The sequence below is a fragment of the Rhodamnia argentea genome, chromosome 1 (genome assembly GCF_020921035.1).
Source record: "Rhodamnia argentea isolate NSW1041297 chromosome 1, ASM2092103v1, whole genome shotgun sequence".
In the NCBI taxonomy this organism is placed as follows: Eukaryota; Viridiplantae; Streptophyta; class Magnoliopsida; order Myrtales; family Myrtaceae; genus Rhodamnia; species Rhodamnia argentea.
In genome coordinates this window covers 6,356,981-6,379,216 of record NC_063150.1, presented here as the reverse complement: position 1 = coordinate 6,379,216, position 22,236 = coordinate 6,356,981, and the positions used below count along the sequence as shown (strand labels likewise).

Here is a 22,236-nt window from a genome sequence, read left to right as displayed (position 1 = left end):
CTTAGATGTTATAGCATTCACTCTTATTTTGCTTAATTAAAAAAGAAAAAAAAAAGAAAAAGAAATTGATAGGTTCTCGGGTATCATGAAACCGACCCTAGAACCTGTGACAAGGTAGGTTCCGGGTTCAAGGTATGACGGGTAGGTTCCATGTTCCGAAAAATAAGAAACTTGTTTCGACGGGTAGGTTCCAGATTTCAAGTGGAACCCGTAAGGAACCTGGAGCCGCTCACCCCTAGAGGTGTCGCAAGGAAGAGTCAAAGAGAGGTACTGGGTGTGGTTGGATATCTGGTTGAGGTCCGGTCGAGAGGGCCTCGCGATGAAGATTTAGACAACGAGGACGTTGACGACAATTATGAGGGCCACCATGAACACCTTGAAATTTCGGGATCGCTGATTCCGGCTCTCCCGCTTCTTGGCGTAGTCTTCGTCGCTCGCCATGCCTCGTGAATCTAGCCTCATGCGGGAGGTCGCTTCCGCTTCTCCGAAGAGACAAACAGGAAAGTTTAGGTCTGGGCTGGGCTGGGCGAGGCGGATCTGGGTCTAGGTAGGCCTCGCCGGCCCTAGGCGACGGCCGGTGAGGCTTGAGCCGGAGCCGGCGAGCGCGCCACCCTCGCCTAGGGGTGGCGGCCTCCGCCGGCCCCTCCGGTGGTGAGGAGCAGCAGCGGCGACACTCACGATCCCCCGCCATTCTCCTTTTTCTTTTTTTCCGCATTTGTTAACCCGTTATATTTTTTTAAATCCAATTTAAGTAAAATTTAAAGGAGATAATTAAAAATGCCACTTAAGACAAGAAAATAAATTTAAAAAGTCATTTAGGAGAGAGAAATTGCGAATAGGGAAGGGAGATAGCCACGGCGGCCGTGACGGCGCCCGACCACAAGCATGAGGCAGACGTCCCCGACCGAGCTCGGGCGATGTTGCCACCAGTGTCGTGGACGGAGGTCGAGATCAGCCACAAGCATGAGGCAGACGTCCCCGACCGAGCTCGGGCGATGTTGCCACCAGTGTCGTGGACGGAGGTCGAGATCAGCCACAAGCATGAGGCGGACGTCCCCGACCGAGCTCGGGCGATGTTGCCACCAGTGTCGTGGACGGAGGTCGAGATCGCCGACGCTGGTAGAAATCTTAGATCCACCATGTTCGATGGAGCCCGCACCCGTGCAATTATTCTACTGCCACGGTAAAAACCATACCGAGACCCAGACGTGGCACTGATTTGAAAACTCAAATCACTCGGCTTTCGACCGATAAAAGGAAAAAGAAATGGCAACAGCAAATGTCTTGACTTTCTCATTAATCTTGACGTCGACGACTCTGCAAGTGTTTGCCCAACCAGTAAATGCTTACAAACTACTCCTCTCTGTCTGCCTGTAAAGAGGGTCTGTTGACAAAATTGTTTTCTATGTAACTGGAGTTCGAGCTCAGCCCCACCCCCCCAACCCAAAAAAAGAGTTAGTGAAGTTTGAAAAGGAACACGAGAATCTAAAATCCCGACATTGTCTTGGTAAACCAATCAGACAGGCGCCTCATCTTGACAGACGACTCGGCGTTTGTTGCAAAGTACGATTGAGCATTGCGCATCAACTCCATTATGTCATGCTTCACCGCTTCCACTCTCCGATAATAGTTGTTCTCCAACCTCAGCTGGATCAGTTCTGGATCCAAACCTACTGGAAATCTGCAAAATCGAACATTAAAGGGGTAAAAGAAGATCAGTAATTAGGTTATCCACTGTCTCAAAACCAAAGAACATCATTATACATGACAATTGCACGAGTTAGAGAATCAACACCATAACAAAAGTAGCTGTGATCCTATAGAGGGATCCTCCATTAAAAAGGCTAATGTTTCAGCATCTTGCCCATTTGAAAACTACACATTACTTGCTAGTGGCTGAACCACCTCCGTTTGTAAAGAAAACTTCCGCAGCTTGCTAGACCCATCAACATTACACTTCCAAATTCACGTGTTTAAGTGACATGTCAGAAGATGGCCGGATACAGAGAATTTACCTATTTGAAAAATCCAATTTCTGAGCGGCTTCATTCAATTTTTGATAGCCATAATAGTCCTGCCACATTTGCACAAGAATACTCGTAAACATCCAGACTCCCATTTCTAAAACTGATAAAATTTTGTACGCACGACAGGACAAGCAAACAAAAACTGATGTTAAGATATGGGACTGAAGACAAAACCTGGTTCTTGCCAACTGAACGCTCTAGCTTGGAAAACACGGACAAGAGCTTATCTCGGGTCTCGGGATCTATATGAGGATGATCCCAGGATACTTCAAGATCATGTAATTCCCAAGGACTGTGCAGATGGTTTTCAGGAGGATCAGTCCTGTAACGAACAGAATATCTTTCCCACGGACTGTCAGGAAACTCAGGTGACTTAGCTTGTACAGTTATTATTCGACCCTCCCACCAACTTCCTCCTGTCCCATTCTCATTTCTCCACCATACAAGGCACTTATCCCTAAGGCTCCACTTTCTCTGCATAGAATTATCATACCACGTCTTTTCAACCAGAAAATCAGGAAAATTGATCAGCTCTGGCAACATCAACTTGAATGTCCGTCCAAACACATTAGAAGCAGGATTCACAAATTTAAGAGTCAGTTTACAGCAGCTCTCCCCAGAGCCTGGACTATTGGCATAATCAAGGGCTTCAACCTTGCAAACTTCCACAGCACTCAGACTCCCTCCAAGTGACCTCCAAGGGCCAACACCTCGCAAGCAACTCGATTCGATGAACTCTTGATGTCCCTGAAAATCAAATAATCAATACATAATTGATGAGGAAGCAGCTCGTAGAGCTTAGTATTCATAGTAAGAACTGCTTGCTGTCAGTAATCAAATGATACCTGTCTCAAGTAAACAACTTCATCGCCTAACTGAGGTATATAGCGATAACCCTCCTCATGTTCTGACAAAGTCAGCCATGACTTTTTCCTGAGATTCTGGCTTGACTTTCCCCCCCAAGGGAAACCTTGATCATTATTATTACTCTCGCCCCTTTTATTCCTACTAGACCTCGGTCTGACCATCATTTTTGAACCTGACACCCAATCTTTAGATACAAGCTGATCACGTGCTTTTCTTGAGGATGTCTCTGCAAACTTCGATGTCCCTGAAGTCTCATGTCCTCTAACCTTGAAACTGTGATGGATGATATCTGGCTCTGTGGATGTTGCCTTCATCTTCAAGGATCTTGCTCTACGTATTGCATCTGTCGCAACTTCAGGGTAGTCAATAGCAATATCATCGGGATCTCTGAAGGCAACGAAACCTTCCTCCCTGCAGTAACCAAGATTTTTCGCATCTGTGTCAGAGCTCTGTGGCCTTTCCCTGTCGAAGTCTGTATCAGACACCACCGCATTTGAATTCAAGTGCAGTGGCTCCATGGAGGTCAACCGTTCAGCAAATGGAGCCTCTTCAGGAGCTTCAGGGTATTGATTGTGCTCCGCATGTGGAGGATGTTTTATGTTCCTATTGCTTTCATCGCCAGTTGAACCTTCGACTTCAGTGGATTTCAGTTTGGACGGACCCCTTGTTTTGATTCTTAAAATAGTTGATCTTTGTGGAGGATCCTCTTCAACTGCACCTGAATTTCCATCTGGTTGGCTCTCCGGGGGAAAGTCAGCTGATGAAAATGTATGTGCACCCTCAAGATTAGCATGGTCATCTGTTCTTGTGAGCTCCCCAGGTTCGCATACATCAGCTCCACACTTCTCCTCACCCCTGCAAGACAAAAGTTACCCAGAATATACTAGAACTTCTAGAAGTAAGATAGCTTAAATTTCCTCTCAGATCATACCTATTCAGATCAGTCTCATTTTCCTTATTCGCCCAACTTGCCCTAGTTCCTTCCGATGCATCAGTCAACAAAATGTCTGACCTCAGACGCACTGATGACCGCATCTTGACCTCTCCCCATCTGATGTCATTCTCGTTGTCACCAGCAGATGCAATCAGGACGTCATCAATATTTTCAGGTATTTCTTTATCCTCATATACATTACTCGAATTCACAAAGCGAGAAGCCACATCGTTGGATGTGGTAGCATTCATGTTCTCTGTCATTTCTTGAGAAAGAGGAGGAGGTACATTCAGCAGATCAGCATCATTGTGCATTATCATTCTAGTGTTTTCTGAAGGCACGACTTTCTTAGAGTCACGAAGCGAAAACTTCAGAACCAATCTTTTCCTGTTTCCAGCATTTGATTGGTACTCGGGCAATTCATCAGGTTTGGTGATTGGTTCTTTGACTTTTCCACCTTCCTTCTGCAGACCAGGGAAGTTCCTGTCACTATTGTCTCTTTCTTTGTTTGGGTTAAGCCCCAGTAACTCACTCTCGGACAATGAGTCTCCTGAGTTGTCAATATTTTCTTCTTCAGTAGACGTATCACTGATTTCACAAATCATGTTCAAAGCGTTCCGTGCTGCAACACGCTGGGGCCTCAAATTATGAGCTTTGATAGACTGCCTCTTTGAAGATTTCCTGCGATTTTTTGATTTTTTATTTTGAGTATCCCTGGATGTAGAGCCTTCACATTCTTCCAAGTTCCTTTTCTTGACACGCCTTCCCGACGAAGTTACCCATTCAACCTTGACAGCATATGAGGCTAGATTCACTCCCAAGAAAATGAAAAAAAGAAAAAGAAAAAGAAAAAGGAATCAACTTAAGCACACAGAATTACCTCAGTTCTATACTTTTTCCTTCCTGCCCTACGGCGGCTATCTCTATGGCTTTGTTTGGTATCACTGTCTCCTGCACTGCACTCAGGATCACTGGAAAATCCAGCACTTAAACTACCCCTCTCACCTTCACTTTCCTCAGTAACATTGTACTCCGAGTCATTATCTTCACTGACAATTTCATTTTCCGGTTCCCAGAAAACGGCATCAATGAACTCAGGTAAAGGTTCAATCATCCTTTCCAAATCTGCTAAGGGCAGCATCTGATACTCCTGACCAAGAGTAAAGTCGGGGCCAACAACAAATCTAATGGTAGGAGGACGCCACTCAATACCCAAGGCACCAAGTCGTCGTTGCTGGTACATAGTTTGATAGGGTTCTGGATATGGAACCAGACCTGGGATATATAGGATCGGAGATTATGGTGTTACCTATCAATGTCTACAATTAAGCAATCTGATAATAAGCATGGTGTAAAGAAGCCACTTACTGGAGTCACAAAGAGGATCCTGGACATTTCTTCGATGCGGTGGAAGTTGTGACTCCTGCATATAAATATCTAAGACAATTATACTGACAGCATATTTCAAGGTAAATTCAGAGGGTGGCAGTACATGAGGTGCCAGAAACTTGAACCATAGGTTTGGGTGAAAATACTAGCTTATGATACTTGAGCAGCGAGTTCTTCTCAAGAGATTAGAACAATAAAGATAAAACAAGCAAGACATCCAAAAGCATCACTAACGAAAATGACCAACTATTGTGCCCGCTGTCTCTAATGCACGAGCATCCCTTGCTAAGTGATTCAATGTCCAACAACTGTCGACTAAATATTTGAAGCTGATGTTTCATCAAAAGCAATTGACACTCCGCTGCTAAACTAGATGCCCACAATATGATTGGCACTGCAGATTCAAATAGATTCATAAATTTGGCTCAAAGCCATAGATAGCATTAATAATCAACAAAAAACTAGAAATTTCACCTGATCAAGAACATTTCCAACAGTGTCACGTATAAGGGGGCGGTAGTCGCCAAGGAAGAACTGTATAGAGAAAAAAGGAATCATGGATTTGTGAGAAAATAAAGGATGAAACTGCACATGGAGTGACGAAAATAAACTAGCTCAAAACAGAAATTTCAGCGACCTGATCATATTTGGCATCCTTTTGGGATTCACCTTCACCAGTGTTTATGAGATGTATTTGCCCAAAATCATCAGAAAGTACAATTGAAGTCCCGTCCCTGCATAACAAAGCTCCTTACATAGAAAAACATGTGCACTAAACTTCACCCAGTGACCTACAGTGCCAAAACTAACCAGAGGAGCAAAAAAGAAAATCGAGCATTGCTATTGATCCACACATAGAGAAATTCAGTCACAAATTGCAGAAAGACTTCAAGCATCAAACAGACAGTTTTGTGGCACTCTAATATAACATCAATTGTCGGAAATCAGATAGTGCGAAGAAACCGAAGATGGTTATACTCACTTGAGAGCCCTCCCTGTTAACGATTAGCTTAGGATTTAGCTGTTACTTGTTAACAAGCAAATTTCATCGTTTTAGCTTTGCCGGGAGTGAGTTGTGTTCCAATCCCACTGAAGTTTTAGTTGCTTATAGTTTACTGAGATGACAAGTTATGAGCATCAGCACGGCTCTTAAAGGCAGTATGCCCTTAGTCCTTGATAGATTCCATATATGGCCACTATTGAATGTAAAGGTACAGAAACAGCAACCTTGATTTAGTTGTAGCAGCTGCAATGGCCCATGTTACTATTTCAGTAACTTATGTATCCCAAGCAACTCAACAACATGAGATCGACTTGTTTCTCCAATTCTCAACCAATCAATACCAGATTGTTCCTAGTAATCTATGAAAGACTGGGATACTAGGTTATTTCTGAACTAATCCTCAATAGATCTTTTCTACAATGAGCTATGAAGACTCTGACGCTTAGGTTATTCCTGGCTCCTGAGACTCCATAAGCCTCTTCATACAAACATTAGGAAAGTTGATAATGGTCAACAAATAGCAGAAAATTATCTGAATCAGCCCAAGCTAAATTATGAGCTGCTTGCGAAAATTCTCAGATGAATACGAATGATAAATTATCACAAGTAGAGAAAGCGTCCCAAGGCTCAGGAGTGAAAATAGAATTTAAAAAATTGAAATAGCAGCAAGGGAAAAAGCCTTCTGCTCTTCTCTCTGTGGGTGCGAGAGAGAGAGAGAGAGAGGCAGACAGACTGAACCATTACTCAATAATAGAAAATATCCGAACTTACGGAGAAAATTTTCCATCAACCAGCTTCACGCGCCCAATTTCATACACCCGAATAGGTCTGCCTTCCCATATCTATAAAGAAAAAGGAAGTATCTGAAACAAAGTATTGACGAACGGGAAAAAGCATTGGCATTAATAGTTTTGAGAACCACAAAGCTTACATCCCAAACGATTGCTTTTCCATCGTACCCAGCACTCATAGCTATCCGGGGATTGAATGGATGAATATCTAGCACATAGGACTGCAAGTGAACAACAACTAAGTGCTGAGCCAGAGCCTTTTAAGTCAAATCAGACAGTAGATTGGATGAAATTCCAGAATAAAGATGTTAATCTGTAACTATCACAAGGCTCGATGCAACTGACACTTTGCAGGTACAGAAACCACTTTATCGACTTACAATAAACTTGTGACAGCAACCCATAGCTCTGATACTAGACTGCAGATTAGATTCTATGGAGGCTATGTTTTGCGCGCTCATTTACAATCTTTTAGATGCCTCGTCTCCTCATGTATTTTCTTTGTATATTCTGGCAATTGTTACATCATATCTGCCCTCACATGGATGAGTCACAGACCTCAACTAGGCAATCCACACATTTACAAGTAAACAATGCACTCATCACATTAAGAAACAGAAAAAAGAGATCTGTCAAACAAAGGAGCATTCTCGAGAAACCATCAATTTTGATATGGGATGCACTCCTTCAATTACTTAGTCGATTGTGCTGATACTCCTTCTCCGTCAAAGACACCAGACGACAACATTTTCTTGGGAGTTTGTAATATGTTTTGTCATGTTCACCTAGATTCTTCCCTTGCAAAATCAGATTCTAATTCACCCTCAGGTCTCAATGCTAAGTGGGCTGCTAGTTCAATTGAGAATTTTTTTTTTAAGCTTTAGATGCTCTTGTGCAAAACTAAAGAGCAATCCCTTCTTTAGCAACTTCAGCAGTTCTCTCCCCATGGAACTTTTTCGACTCTGAAGATTCAATGACAGTTTGCGACAACATAACTGAGTTTCCACACTCTCATCCTCAAGCTTCTGGTCAATTTGTTCCCAGGGTCCTTGGTAATATGAAGGTTAATAAAGGGGTTTTCCTGCTTGCTCAATTTCTTCATTTGAAGGAAGATCTCTCGTTTGATGATCATTAACAAGAATTTGCTCACCATTGTGAGATCAGCAGCAAAAGAAAGAAGAAATTAATTGCTCCAGAGGGACCAGGCTCTAATTCGACTTCAGCATATCATATATTTTGCAGGAACATCCTCTATACCACTCAAATTCAACAGACATGTTCAGAAAGTAATACGCATCCACATAGATTTCTGAATAAAGAAATTTATCTTTCAGACAAATTAAATAATATGCTTCCAAAGTCCGGCAGATTTTTTCTAAATAGATTCTTTGAGGGGTGGGGATAGTGCCTATAAGGCTTGATGTGTCAAAAAAAGAAACTAATCAAACACTAGCCAGAACTCCACAGTAAAGGAGAAATTGAAAAGAAAAAGGCCATAAATGGAAACAGAAAACAATAAGCATGCTGCTGGACAGACAGATTGTGGGGAAATAAACAAACAATTGCTTTGTATAATATTTTTTTTTCCTTTGCATGGATTATCAGTGTTAGGAAACTGCTACAAATTAAACATGACAATATCAAGAAGTGACTTACGGAGGCACTGTGACCGGTCAAACAATGAACTAAACTACCATCACCAGCATTCCACACACATATCCGACAGTCTGCATTGATCGTAAAAAAGAACAATTATAATGAGTACCGAGTTAAGAAAAGCCTGAAGAAATCAGAGGGACAATAAAGAGATGAGCTGTAGCTGAATGGCTAAAAACAAGCAAAAATTAGATACATTAGTTGCTTGACAAATGATTAGTTCATTTACAAACTGAGAAAATGCAACAAGACAGGGAGGCAGGCCAAATTGTGTAAGAGACTGGAGGAAGGACCAAGATCGTGCACTTGAACAAGGAAAGAGAACGCTTATTGCTAGTCATTAAAGAACGCCGAATGTTTATCAAGACAGTCAAATCCTAAGCAGACTGCCAAGAATCACACCACAGGGTGCAATCTGATAGAGGGAAATGACTTCACCATTTGGGTAGGATTGTACATATTTTATGAGAGAAAGATGAGGTTCCATCTAAACAGAAGGATGTTGCATAAAAGAAGTAGCATATGAGTACTGCAATAAGAGTCTTCATCGGATTAAGACGAGGAAATCGCGTTTTCATATAGACAGGTTCTAGTTCAGTAGGCCTCTACCCATAATAGCTGCAAGAACAAAGCGATTATCCAAACTCCACACAATCATATTAACACCACGAGGAGTCGGAAGAAATCTCTGACGTGGACCTCCTCGAGGAGGTTGAGGCGGCAAAGGGGGAGGTGGAACTTTCAAATGATACGCTCGCACCCAACGTCCACCTTTTCCCTATAAAAGCAAAAGGGTTTAATATACCTCAAAAAAAAAAAAAATCCCCAAAAGATTGATGGATAATGCAAAAGCAAAATGAAGGAAAATGCTCCATCAAATTCACAACTGACAGTTTTCTTGCTGGATAGTCTAGAAAGTACTCACATTGGATTTGCGGGATCTCGGCACCCATATAATGGCACTTCCATCACGAGAACAAGTGACAATGTTGTCATGACAGAACCTGAGAATCTCGGTGTCATGAAGGCATGTGATTTTTTTTTTTTGGACAAAGAAGGCATGTGATTAATGTATCAACAAAGGAAGGGTTAAGCAAGCAGCCACATATTAAACAAATGAAAGCAGACAATTGCCATTTGGAGTATCATAAGATATGCAGTCAATTTTCATAAAATAACAAGACAAGATACCATGAATTTCTAAACTTTGGAAAATTCTCCTCCTTCAAATTATCAGACATTGACGATCGGGGAGCAACAGAACAACCACTGCATGTGCAAAACAAACCAAATAAGATCCAGAGCAAACTTTGGCCAAAAAGAAAGATCCAGTGACATCTGCCAAGTGAAAAGAAAAAGGTATAATTTTCATGATTAACTAACCTAAACTGGACATAATTGACATCGTTCTCATGCCCACATAACACATCCATCTCATGAACCGGTTGTTCTGGATTATCCGCGTTGGATTTACAAGCATTCCAGACCTGCAACAGTATATCTTCATAAGAAATCATGACAGACAGAAAAAATAAAGTAACCGTGACAGTCTCAGCACAATTATTTTTTCTCACACAGTCCACATCACTTACTGGTATGATACTAAGAACAACATAAATTATAGACATAAGAATGTCAATAGACAGATTATGAGAATAAACTTGCCCTTGCAAAGGTGTCAGAGCTACCGGTCACAAATACAGTTCCATTGGCATTGTAAGCGCAGCATAGTATTTGGTGGCTTTGCGGGGCAATACTAGAAGAAAGTTCATTGTTTGAAGGACCGTTACTCTTCCCTGCAACACGCTTGAGAGTTTTTTAAGCTAATACTCGTTGCCAAAACCGGTTTTGAAATAACAGATCTGGAAGCAAATATCTGACCGGCAATAGCATCTGGTGGTTTTGGCAGGTATATTCTTGGAGTGCATTGAGAATACCTAGCATCCCAGAGTCGACAAGTTCCATCATCCGATGACCTACAAATGATAGAAACAATGGCTTACTAGAGCTGCCAAAGGAAAATCAGCAACTCCACAGTCCTGATAAAGGACACTTCATAAATTGGAGGACAAACATGCTGCATAACTTGCTGGAATAAATTTTTTACAGAGGCAAAATCATAGAGCTCCCTGTGTTTTGTCCAGTGTCTTAGAAAACCCAAACAGAGCCTACCTGCCTGCCTTCCTTATAACAAACCATGTGCCTTACTTGTGATCCACTTGACTTGGAGATGATAAAAGATCCATTCAAAACCAGAAATAGCAACAACTGCTGGTTAACTCGGTTAAAGGCAATAATAACAACCACCAAACCCTTCATACTAAGGAAAGGGTACTACATGGATCCTTTCACGCCATGAAGCTGCACTCAAAATCATATCCTCCCACCTATCTAAGTACTTGAGATCCTTCCTTAAAGTACAACCCTAGGTTTCCTTAGGTCCTCCTGTCACCTTTACCCTGCACCTCCATCACAAGGTCACTCTTTTTACCAAAGGATCCGAATCTACCACTTCACGTGTCCAAACCACCTACAGAGAAACTCTCTCATCTTATTCTCAACTGAAGTCACACAGACTTCTCCTTTTAATGTTCTCATTCTGATTTTCTAAAGCGCATAAACTCCTACTAGACTTTCAACTCTGTTACACTCTTTCTGTGTGCATGTCGGTACTTATTGATAAACCATCACAGATGTAGAGTTCATTTGAAAAGGATTATGATAACTAGTGCCTCAGGAGCAATTGTTAAACACCTCAATGAAGAAACTCTGTTACTTCCAATGCACCGTCTTCCTCTTGTTATATGTAAGTAGTTTCATCGGAAACGAAAACATTTCCCTATTAAGTACGGTAAACCACTGCCCCATTGCACTCGTTAAAAAGATCCGTTTTAAAAATGCTAAAGCACAAAAAACTCAAGAAAGGGAATGAAGAGGTAAAGAGATGAAGTTTGCCTATCAACTATAAGTTCGCATTGGCCGCTACCTATGAATCGTATTAGCTTTGAATTTGAACTTGTTGTCAATCATTGCATTTTAAGCACCACAACACACTAATAGCAAGAGAATAGTGAGTTACGTATTCACTAAAACTGCATTAAATTATTACCCTTAGATCATTCTCTAGATTTGATTAAAGAGCTATTATGTACACAATTTTTTTTGTACCTTTTCTTCTAGTTTTCTCAATGTTTTTAATTTCAAAATGATAATGAGTTGCAAATACCTTGTTGGCCTCAATGGGGTAGAATTAATTAGTAGAATTTGGGAAATATTGATTTGAATCCCATCATTTCGAAAATCAACTATCCCCCTATCATGCTGTTGGAGCATCAAGACAAATACTGTCTGATTGTAAACAACGTAATCCATTATCCCCGATAAGTTGGTTATTGTGACTCAAGAAAGACTGTTGTTGTATGGTATATAATTTAAGTGTTTTAAGCAAAAGATGTCTTGGTACAAGGTATAAACTGTATCAGTCCTAAAAGTTTGAACATGGAGAAACTACAAAAAATATGAAATGAACAAAGTCATCATCCTGAAATATAGAATCACAGAAGATGAAGTAAAACATTGGAAAAGTAACAAAAAGAACAGGGTCTCACGATAATAGCTGATATACAGCGCTGGGCCTGGGATTAAATGCAATAGCAGTGACAGCTCCAGTATGCCCCCGCAAGACTGAAATTGGGAATCCATCAGGTAAGCGCCACTGTAAAACAAAAGAATAATAACAATCGTGACGCAGGAGGTGCATAATAAAAAGAAGTGCACTTAGATACAGAGCAAGGCATTCTTACAACTCGAATAACGAAGTCATTTGAAGCAGATGCCACCAGGGCATTGTTTGAACTTACAGCTAGATCAGTAATATCACCCTTCAGATTTTCCATGAACAATGAGGAAATTAGCAGTTATAGGGGGGTATAAATCTAAGCTTCACAAACTGATTTCATTATGCAGAAATGATAAACTAACTTCATGTCCCCGGCAGCTTGCCAAACAAAATGCAGTTTCCATTGACCAGATCTTCACAAGACGATCATCTGACCCCGTGATGACATATCTTCCTGATCGATCAAATATTGCTGCAAGATACAAGTACGTAGGGAAAAATATGTTGGTGAATCCATGCTTTGTCATTTGAGTCTACTAACAACTGCCCCAGTAGTAATAAACTTCTGGGATGTAACTCGACAAAGGACCGACTAGACGACTAAATCGCCTTCTTGCCACAAGGCTCAAGGACATGAGCGGAAGCAGTCAAAAAGAGAGGAATTTTAGAGAAAACCTGGTATTCCCAGGGAATTGCTAGTAAAATCGGACAAATGTCTGGGAAACCACAATTACTAGAAAACAGTCAGCTTGTCATTGGTTTCCAGAAAAGGGAGGGGAAACTACCCAAAGCATAGTGCACTAGTGGGCATGTGAGAGGAGACGAGAAAAGGAAGGAAGAAAGATTGTCAAAAACATGATGCAGTTTCGCAGTAGGATAGTACCTTACATCTTCCAGCTAGGGAACGACAAAGCATTTTAAGGATTAAAAAATGTCATAACACTGAATGTTGAGAACGAAATAAACAAATGCAGCATACTACTGAATCAAAGAAAATAGAAAAGATGAAGACATCCTCACTGTCAAATAAATTATCATGAAATCCTACCACAATAGACAGCAACGCGATGTCCCCTTAGCTTCTTAATATTTTGCATCCTTTCGACCAACATCAATGGCTTCGCAGTAGCATAACATGCAGAGTGAATTGATGGGGCACGATGGTGCTTTCTAAAACCTCCCCCTATTTCCCTTAAACCAAGCCCACGGACCTGATCAGCCCGCATATGTGGCCAGTGCAAGTAAGCTGGTAGACGCTTAAGTTGCTTATTGATCTTGCTCCTGTCAACTGTAAATCATCGATCAGAAGTTAAACTTCTCATCGGTTGGTCATATTCAGAGTGTATTTATTAGAGCAAGCTAAGCTCGAAGAAAAATGTGCTATCAACCTTTACAGATGATAGAATTCAATATAGGAAAAAGTCAGAATCCACAGAATAATGTAAATAATGTTAAAGAGCACATTTCATGCATTATCCCTTACATAACACTACAGAGAGAACTAACGAATAAAACGAGGCTACATGCTGAAATGCAAGCTCAAGTCTCATAAATGCCAGTCGAGGGACAGGACAGAAAACCTCAATCCAGAACAATTCAGAACAGTAAGACCACTGCTGCAAGAAAACTGACTATTGTAAAAATGAAGATATAACCAATAAGTAATAACTATCGCATGAAGTGGATAACGAACCTCCTATTGATGCACTTTCAGGAAAAAAAGAAGTATGATCTCACTCACCAAAGATAGGCCACAAATATGCATATTAACAACTTTATCAACCTTTACATAAATAAAGTTACATAAAGTAGCATCACTATGGTGCTAATCAAGAAAAGTTCATAAAAGAAAGTCGCTTTCTAGCCCAAAGATAAAAGTGGACCTCCTAGGTTAGAAAGACAAACAGGCTAGAATAAACTGAAATCACAGCACTTGGCAAAACATATCACTCACGCATGAAAACAGGAATAGAGACCTCCTGATTTTTTGATATTTGTAGATATATTTATTACCTTTTGCTGTCCACTATAGAAGCTTTTCCACCTTGTTTATGATGGAGGAACCCTACTAGAAAGATAGGAACAGCAGCTTAACCATATTTTTCTTACATAGGGCTAACGAGGCGTTCATACAAAACATCTACCGCACCGACATGTGGCGGAGTGACGTACCGAGTGTCCTTGGCCATCCACTTTTTCTATACATTCACTCTTCATTTGCAACACACATATGCCAATCTGGACATGCCTTTTTATGTATAAGTCACATTTATGCGATCTACCTTTAAAGTCTGCAACATTACTTGAACATTTTGTACATGTCCATCATTGAGACCTAATATGAATGTAACAAGTCTGCAAATTCGAAAAAAAAGAACTTATATCGAACACGATCTGCACCTGATGAGTCTAATGCGGATTGGATAAAAATAAAGTAGTTGTCATGCAAAGTGCGAATACAACGTCTTTTCGATGTGCTAATGCTATGTCTACCATAACCTAAGTGAACGTGCAGATGCATAAAAAAGAGTGAATTTACTCATATATCCAACAATGGACATGCATGGGACTTGATCTTATTCGTAGAGTATGTTACGTTGTGATAATTTTAAATATACTGTATATTTGGAGTACATAATATTTAGATTAGCTCACTAATTAAATGTGACAAACCATACTGTGTATCTTCAGTTCATCCATGGAGTATATTTTGCTGCCATCTATACATTTTTTCCCTCTTAATTTAAATCAATTAGGCCTAGCATAAAACTCAAGTACGCTCTGCGATAGTTTTAATTGTAACTTTTTACACTACGATGCATGTGAATAAAATGTGGAACCTGCGCGAGCACAAGGCAGCAGACTAGGATATAAACTAAGGTTTTGCTCAAACTGTTGCGCTGCCGCCGCACCGGTACATGGCGCATCCCTTGTCGGTCCTCATCTGCTTTTTCGACACGTTTTAGCCTTCATTTTCAACATGTATACCAATGTGGGCATGTATCTTTATCTAAATTGCACTTTTGTGATCTATATTTTATTTGTCTACTTTGTTTTGCCCTCAAGTATATTTTACATGTCTACAACTGAGACCTATTATGACCATACAAATCTAATAAAGTTAAAAACACTTGCAATTAATTTAATTCACAAACAGTTGGATAAGAAGGCTTATGTTAAATATGATTTGTCCACACTTAGACTAAAATGATGATTATAAAAGGTTCGTTGTTGTGCAAGGTGCAGACTAAGTCTCTTCAACTCATCTATACAACTCATGAGCCCACTATGACAAATCTCATCTAGGTGCGGTTTGTTCTTTATTGTCTAAGACTTCAAATACCTCATGTGTGACTAATTCTTGAGTTCATGAAAATAAATAGTCCAAAAAACTGAACAAATTATTTTGTTGAATAAAATATGATTTTTTGTGTGTGTGTTGACATGCAAAATGCAGATATATAGGAGCTCTTAAGCTTATCCATATAACACATGACCCCACCATTAATTCGAGACAAATCACATTTAGGTCAATGTGATCTGTCTTTTAGTGTCAAGTTTATCTGTTCGAATCCATTGTCAGCCTCCTCTATTTGGCGACAAATTTGGCCATTATGAAGTATTTTCTGGGTGCCTATGTGGAGCCTCCTTTATGTGCAATCTATCTTTTAGTGTCTAGTTCATCAGCTCAAATCCTATGTAAAGCCTCCTCCTCTATTATAAAACATAATTGGTTCGGGAATAAATGGGAAAAAAAAACTTACACTTATATGTGGTAAGCTGAAAATAAAAATTAATAGGTGCATTGTTATGTAAGGTGCAAATAATACCATGAAACATCACATACCATCCAACAAGGAAAAGGAACCAACTCCCAGCAACGTTGGAACATCAGCAGCGCTGAGTGCATCTATTCCAACCTTGTCTTGCACTAAATGGCCTGTATACCGCATCAGTTGCTTGAGAAGCTTTACCAAGTGGTCTTTCCCAACGTGCGGATACCTATTTACACACAATGTCAGATGATTCAGTTTACATTATCTAACGTAGGATAATATGAAGGAGCACGCTGCGGTTAATAACACTGATGTCTCGTGCTTTTAAGATAACTACAGCCTGAATTCAATCTCCTTCTGCATCTCACTTTCTGATCTGTTCATTCCCCCTCAAACTATAGTCCCACCAAGTGAACATTAAGAAAGGTTTTGATAACTCTCAGATTGATTAGAACATTCAATTACAGACAAGACCATAAATTACGAAAAAAACTGGGCTTGGATATTAACAAACATCATTTAAATACTCAATAACCAGCAAAAGAAAGTCACGAGAACAACTCCAGATAATAAGGTCATGACATTATATCTAGCTTCTATCCACTTAATATAATATTTGAGATAAAGCAAACTTATAAAGCATGAGGTTATACCAATACACTGCACAGATGTCGTGTGATTGCATGAATTTTTAAATGCAGATCACATGGTTGATTCACTTGGATGATAGGATTTAAAAGTCTTTTGGTGCGAAAAGGTAACAAGGCTAGAAAGTAGAAGCTAACATACCTTTCCACCAGATTACTGTAATTTAAAGGGAAAGAGATGCCATCATCATCCTCATTCCCACTTCTTATTCCACTCCTAGAAGCCCAAGCATGATACCTTCTAGGAAGCAGCTGATGCTCCAAAAGTTCACTCCAGAGTTGGCCAAAGGTCCTTTGGCATGGGCCAATCGACAGAAAATGCATGATCAAGAAGTATATTTCGCTGAGGTCTACATCAACATCAGTCTCAACAGCATGACCAGGAGCTCTCACTGGCCTCCCAATTTCAACCAGTTCATGCACCTTATTAGAGAAAATCAAAGGTCCCATGCTAGAAGAAAGTGCTCCACCAGAAGAAGCACACTTCGTGAAATCCATCATCTACTAGAGGCTGAAGCAACAAAAAGCAACAAAACAAGCACTCGTTCACCACTCTAAGTAATTAAGGATGCATCTAGAAAAAGATAGCCATTTACAAGAGTATCAACTTGTCAATGCAATTCTTCTGAAGGAATGAGGATCCAAATATGCTATTGATCAAAACTCTAAAACCATTATGTTGAACCTTTGATTCAAAATGAAAACTGCTAGCCCTAGCAACAGAAACATGAAGCTAGAACCACATATCTATATTGTTCTTTCTTATGTTATCCAGACATCATTTGTGAAAAGCATCTTCTTTGTCGCTATGTCCTGGGAAAGATGTGATGACCATACCTATTCCAACACTTTTTAGAAGAAAGACTCCCAGAGAATGGGATAACAGCATGCTTGGATGGCAGTGCTGTTTTAGCACTTTGAGTACTGGATATTATAGCATCATATAATAAACAATGCCTTCATCTACCACCTCAAGTTCTAGAGAAATACAATATGGGCATTAAAAGAGAAGCCACAAAAAGAATAATATGTATAAAAGGAAATCATAAAAATGTTACTCTTGATCAATACTGTCATACCATATTTAGACGACCGCTTTTCCTCTGCAACTTAAATTGAGATACAGACCGTAATAAGTCAAACATGTTCCTTAAGATCAAGTACAAAAATGAACCAACATTCTTTAATAAATCTACATGTCAACCATACTCATAAGCAGTTTCACAATTTGAAAAACATGAAATTGAGGGGAGTTAGGTGCCATGGACAAAGCTCAAGTGTCATCCAGCCATGATGGCAAGACTAATTATCGGCCTTAAATCAGTTACAACAGATTAAGAGAACCAACAAACTCAAGGTTGGGCTGCCATTATGATACAGCAGGAAAGCAGTAAATACAAAATACATGTCTCCAACAGAGAGCCAAAAACATTTTGAATGAGATTAAGTTCCTTATGCCAGCTTTCCTAAACAAGTACGGTAAAAGGACTTCATTCACTCTTTCAAGGTGCAAATTAAAATGGCCAGCAAACGATCTTATGGGATTAAGCCACAAGAGAAGGGGTTTAACTCAAGTAAGGAATAAATGCATTTTGAACAGACTCGACCTCCACATCCGAGCCGAGCTAACCAATGTGTTAGGCATAAAAGGAAAGAAAAGAGAGAACTTTCCTGTTACATGTGCTTCATGGACATGGCTTTTAGGGCACAGGACAGTCATGCGTACGGAAAATAGCTCAAAAGCAACTGAATCCCTTCTCACTCTAGTCTCATGCTAACAGAAGGTAGGGCTTGTGACTACCTCCTTCGATCATTGAACATTGGTCTTTTGATTACTGTATTTTCTTCTGGTAGTTAGTACGTTTTGTATCTTTTTCATTATTTTGTCATTTAGTTCTTCAGCCTATATTTGCAAGTGGCACCAAGGGGGCGCCAGCTCATGATCAGTAAAAAAAGGTCTCTCTTTTTGCTCTCCTTAGGTTTGGATCCTGTTTCTATTTCACATGCCCCAACCTGCCCACACGGAAAACCCGCTTCCACAGGCCGAACACCTATGGCAGGATATCATGTGTCAATGAAGTCCCAAAAAGACTACACGCCACTGATGTTTTACCAAAAATTTCGTTCAAAGAAGCATCTATCCATGAAAGTAAAGTTGCAATTTCACTATTTTTAAAGGCTTTGCAGTTTCTCTGCTTCTTGAAGCTCCTAATAATGTGCATTTCTGTGAAATTGCAAGTTCCAATTCGTACTACCCAACGGAATGAAAAGGACATATATGGTAGAATCATAAGCATAGAATACGACCCCAATCAAAATGCATCCATTTGTCTCATACACTATGAGGATGGTGAGAAGAGATATATTTTACATCCCAGTACCATTAATCACCCACTTGGCATACTTCAATTGCAATTTCCAGGACTTAATTCCAAATTTCTGAAAAGCCTTATGACATAATTGTACCAATTGAAAGGTTTCGGGCTCGATTGCACTTATGTGATTACATTTCACACAAAAAAACTTGTGGTGTAATTTGCCCTATTTTGTTCGATCTATGAATTGTTTCCTAAAGCAACATGCAGTTCAGCTACATTAAATAATCAATTTAATTCCATGTCATATGGGGAGGATCATCGTAACTAAAATCAAAGCAATTTCAATCTAATTCAACTCATGGCACGAAGTTGGTCAATAAAAAACATGTGGTGCTGATATAGCATAGCTAGCTGCTTCAATCAATGTTAACATGAGGGCCTCATTGACAAGCAATCCAATCTCTTGATAAAATCACTGGATTTTTTCCTTTTAAATTCTGAAAAATAGAAACTGTCTCTAATGTGCTTAACCCACCCCATATCAATTCACTAGCCAAGCAAACCCCCAATACCCAATGCATCAGCATATAAAAGATTTTCAAAGGATCAAAACTAGATGCATGACTAAACTCCACAAATTTATTAAAATAGTTAGGTAAAGAGGCAACTCATGCTGATAGGTTTATTTCTTTAAAAGATTTCTATCCATTGTGGGAAATATACAAGGACACCATAAAAACCCCACAATATTGGACAAGGAAAGTATTGAAGTCCAGTTCATCTCCACTCCGACAAGTAAAGTTATGATAGATAAAACTTTTGTGAATGTTCCTACTCAAAGGAATGGATGTACTATCTATACAGCATTGAAAATTCAGATGTCACCATTGATGAATAGAGAAGTATCCCTAGACTGGTAATTTGAATAATGCTCATAGTTGACAGGTTGTTTCTGTTGTTGATATGAAGAGGAATTTATGAAACCTAAAATGTGTTTAATACTCCAATGCTCCATCTAATTGTTCCACTAGAGCAAACTACAAACATCAATCTTCAAGAATATAGGAAATAACATTTCTTTGTACTCTGCAGGAAAAATTTAATATGATTTATCCGATCTTTGATTAATCCCTTGAAATAGGGAGCAGACATCCAAATAAAGCAGCCTATTTTATATCAATAGTGGGAGAAAAATGATATTTTGGCAAATGACTGAAAATGGAGTTCACTTTACTAACAGAGTGGTTCCATTCTTTAATTGGATACTTCTATCAATCAGACCATTGTAGAGCCTGAAAGCAGCAGTCATCCCGTCCTTTACCGTGTCAACTTTTCTCCAGTTTCATCCAAGGAAATACGTTTGTTAAACTACAAAACAATGACACTAACTTGAACCTAATAACTAGCAGGAATTCCACTAATTTCTCCCTTACAGACATTCAGCAAGTGCAAATAAAGCAAGCAAACAGGAGATGGCACCAAACGGTGACCGCCACGAAAAAAAAAAAAAAAAAAACAACTGAAACAACAAAGAACTACAAGCTCAACGGAAATCACATAAGCTTTTTTACTAGATTTTCCAACAACATCCACCCAATGACGTGAAATTCCTCGCTCAGAAACGCCAACACCAGAAGAAACGCCAAAGCAATCATGAAATGCACAAAACCGCCATGGAATAAAGATGCTGCAGCCCTAGTCAAAGGCCAAAATTTACACCATTCTATCAGTCGATTTCTGCGAGAACCGACAGAATTCCCAATCCACAATAACTACTCCAACCCAAGTTCACATGCATTAAAAGCTCCTTAAAGCATGAGACAAACGCAAGATCTAACGCATAGCATAATCAAATGAAACAGCCCAACAAAACAAAAAAAGGAAACTGCCCAAAACTGAAGCTGCGATACCGCTACCGGTCAAGATTCTTGCTTACCCGAATCAGAACGCACTCAAACGCCGACCCGCTGCGAGAAATTTGCGAAGTCGGAGACGAAATGCGAGCTCGCATTCAAGCATTGAGACAAGCGAATCCCTCCTTCATCGACGAGTACGAGAATCCAAGCTACACACCAGGTGACTCAGAGAGAGAGAGAGAGAGAGAGAGAGGGGATGATGGAGAAATGATCGTTGGAGGGACATGAGAATTGCTTTCGATTTTTTCTGCAGAAACGCGCGAGTAAATTACAAAAAAAAAAAAAAAAGGTAATAATAATTAAGAAAAAATGATTATCGCTGGGTCGAATTATTTATTTATTTCGGAAAAGTGATTAGGGCGCACCCGAGCTATGATGACCGGAGCTGTGCTCGCCCCAAAAGTACCGGAAATGCCCTGCCCCGGACAGAAGATTCGGCACGGTAATAGGGGCAAACATATCTTTTCACCTCCCGAACGCAGCCAGGCCGACCGTCTTCTGTGTTCCCGGTATTTACGATCTTGCCACGCTTGGCGGTTTTCGGACATTATCATTTACGGGAAAATACTTTTGGTCTCGCGATCACTGTTCCTCCGAAATGTGGCGGTTGGGACTTCTTATTTGGAAGTTTTGAGCCGAAAAAGAAAGGGAAAACACCGCCAAAAATTTTAAAATATACTCATCGTGACATATTTATTTTAAAAATTTTCTTGTGACATCAAAAATCTCAAACTTGTATACGTGTGATATATTTAGGCCAAATATTGTTTTATGACACAAAAAATCTCAAACTTATATTAATATGACATATTTACCTCAAATTATCTTTTTGTGATATAAAAAATCCCAAACTTATAAGCATGTGACACATTTACCCAAATATTTAGGGTAAATGTGTTACACAAATACAAATTGAAGTTTTTTAGTGTTACAAAAAAAAAAATTTGAGGTAAATGTGTCATACTAGTATAAGTTTTGGGTAAATGCGTTATATGGATAAAAGTTTGGGATTTTTGGTGTTACAATAAAAAGTTTATGGTAAATGTGTCACTGTGACTATACTTTAGGATTTTTGGTGGCCTTTTTTCAACAAAAAAAAAAGACTCGTTTTGGAATATATATATATATATATTGTCACTCTTCACAAAAAAAATGCATGACTTTTATAAATATGAGAAAAAGGGAAAATTAATTCCCCTGCCCAAAAATTCGCGGGTCTGTATTTAAAATTCTTAGTGATATTTCTGCTTTAGGTGATTGGGCTTTGAATTTGGGTTATCACATGAGTGAAAG

At 39.7% G+C, this 22,236-nt stretch overlaps 1 protein-coding gene across 2 annotated transcripts; it reads right to left on the bottom strand.

Annotated features, from left to right (window-relative positions):
* Window positions 1-1,319: 1,319 nt before the first annotated feature.
* On the bottom strand, window positions 1,320-21,181 carry LOC115750156 (bromodomain and WD repeat-containing protein 1-like). Of its 2 annotated transcripts, XM_030687335.2 has the most exons (25): window positions 20,964-21,181; window positions 16,852-17,220; window positions 16,134-16,288; window positions 13,335-13,574; window positions 12,649-12,758; window positions 12,471-12,548; window positions 12,276-12,382; window positions 10,549-10,643; window positions 10,333-10,463; window positions 10,051-10,154; window positions 9,859-9,936; window positions 9,593-9,671; window positions 9,277-9,445; window positions 8,668-8,738; window positions 7,152-7,232; window positions 6,992-7,062; window positions 5,855-5,951; window positions 5,692-5,751; window positions 5,197-5,251; window positions 4,709-5,103; window positions 3,826-4,616; window positions 2,873-3,749; window positions 2,202-2,774; window positions 2,016-2,074; window positions 1,320-1,681 (listed from the first exon to the last, which is right to left on the bottom strand). In XM_030687335.2, the coding sequence occupies exons 2-25, from the start codon at window positions 17,208-17,210 to the stop codon at window positions 1,486-1,488; spliced, it is 5,031 nt and encodes a 1,676-aa protein (XP_030543195.1). In that variant the 5' UTR covers window positions 17,211-17,220; window positions 20,964-21,181; the 3' UTR covers window positions 1,320-1,485. The 2 variants fall into 2 exon arrangements, with proteins under 2 accessions (XP_030543195.1, XP_030543197.1); XM_030687337.2 differs by lacking the exons at window positions 13,335-13,574; window positions 16,134-16,288; window positions 20,964-21,181 and having other exon boundaries at window positions 12,649-12,699; window positions 17,180-17,203.
* Between the last annotated feature and the right edge of the window lie 1,055 nt (window positions 21,182-22,236).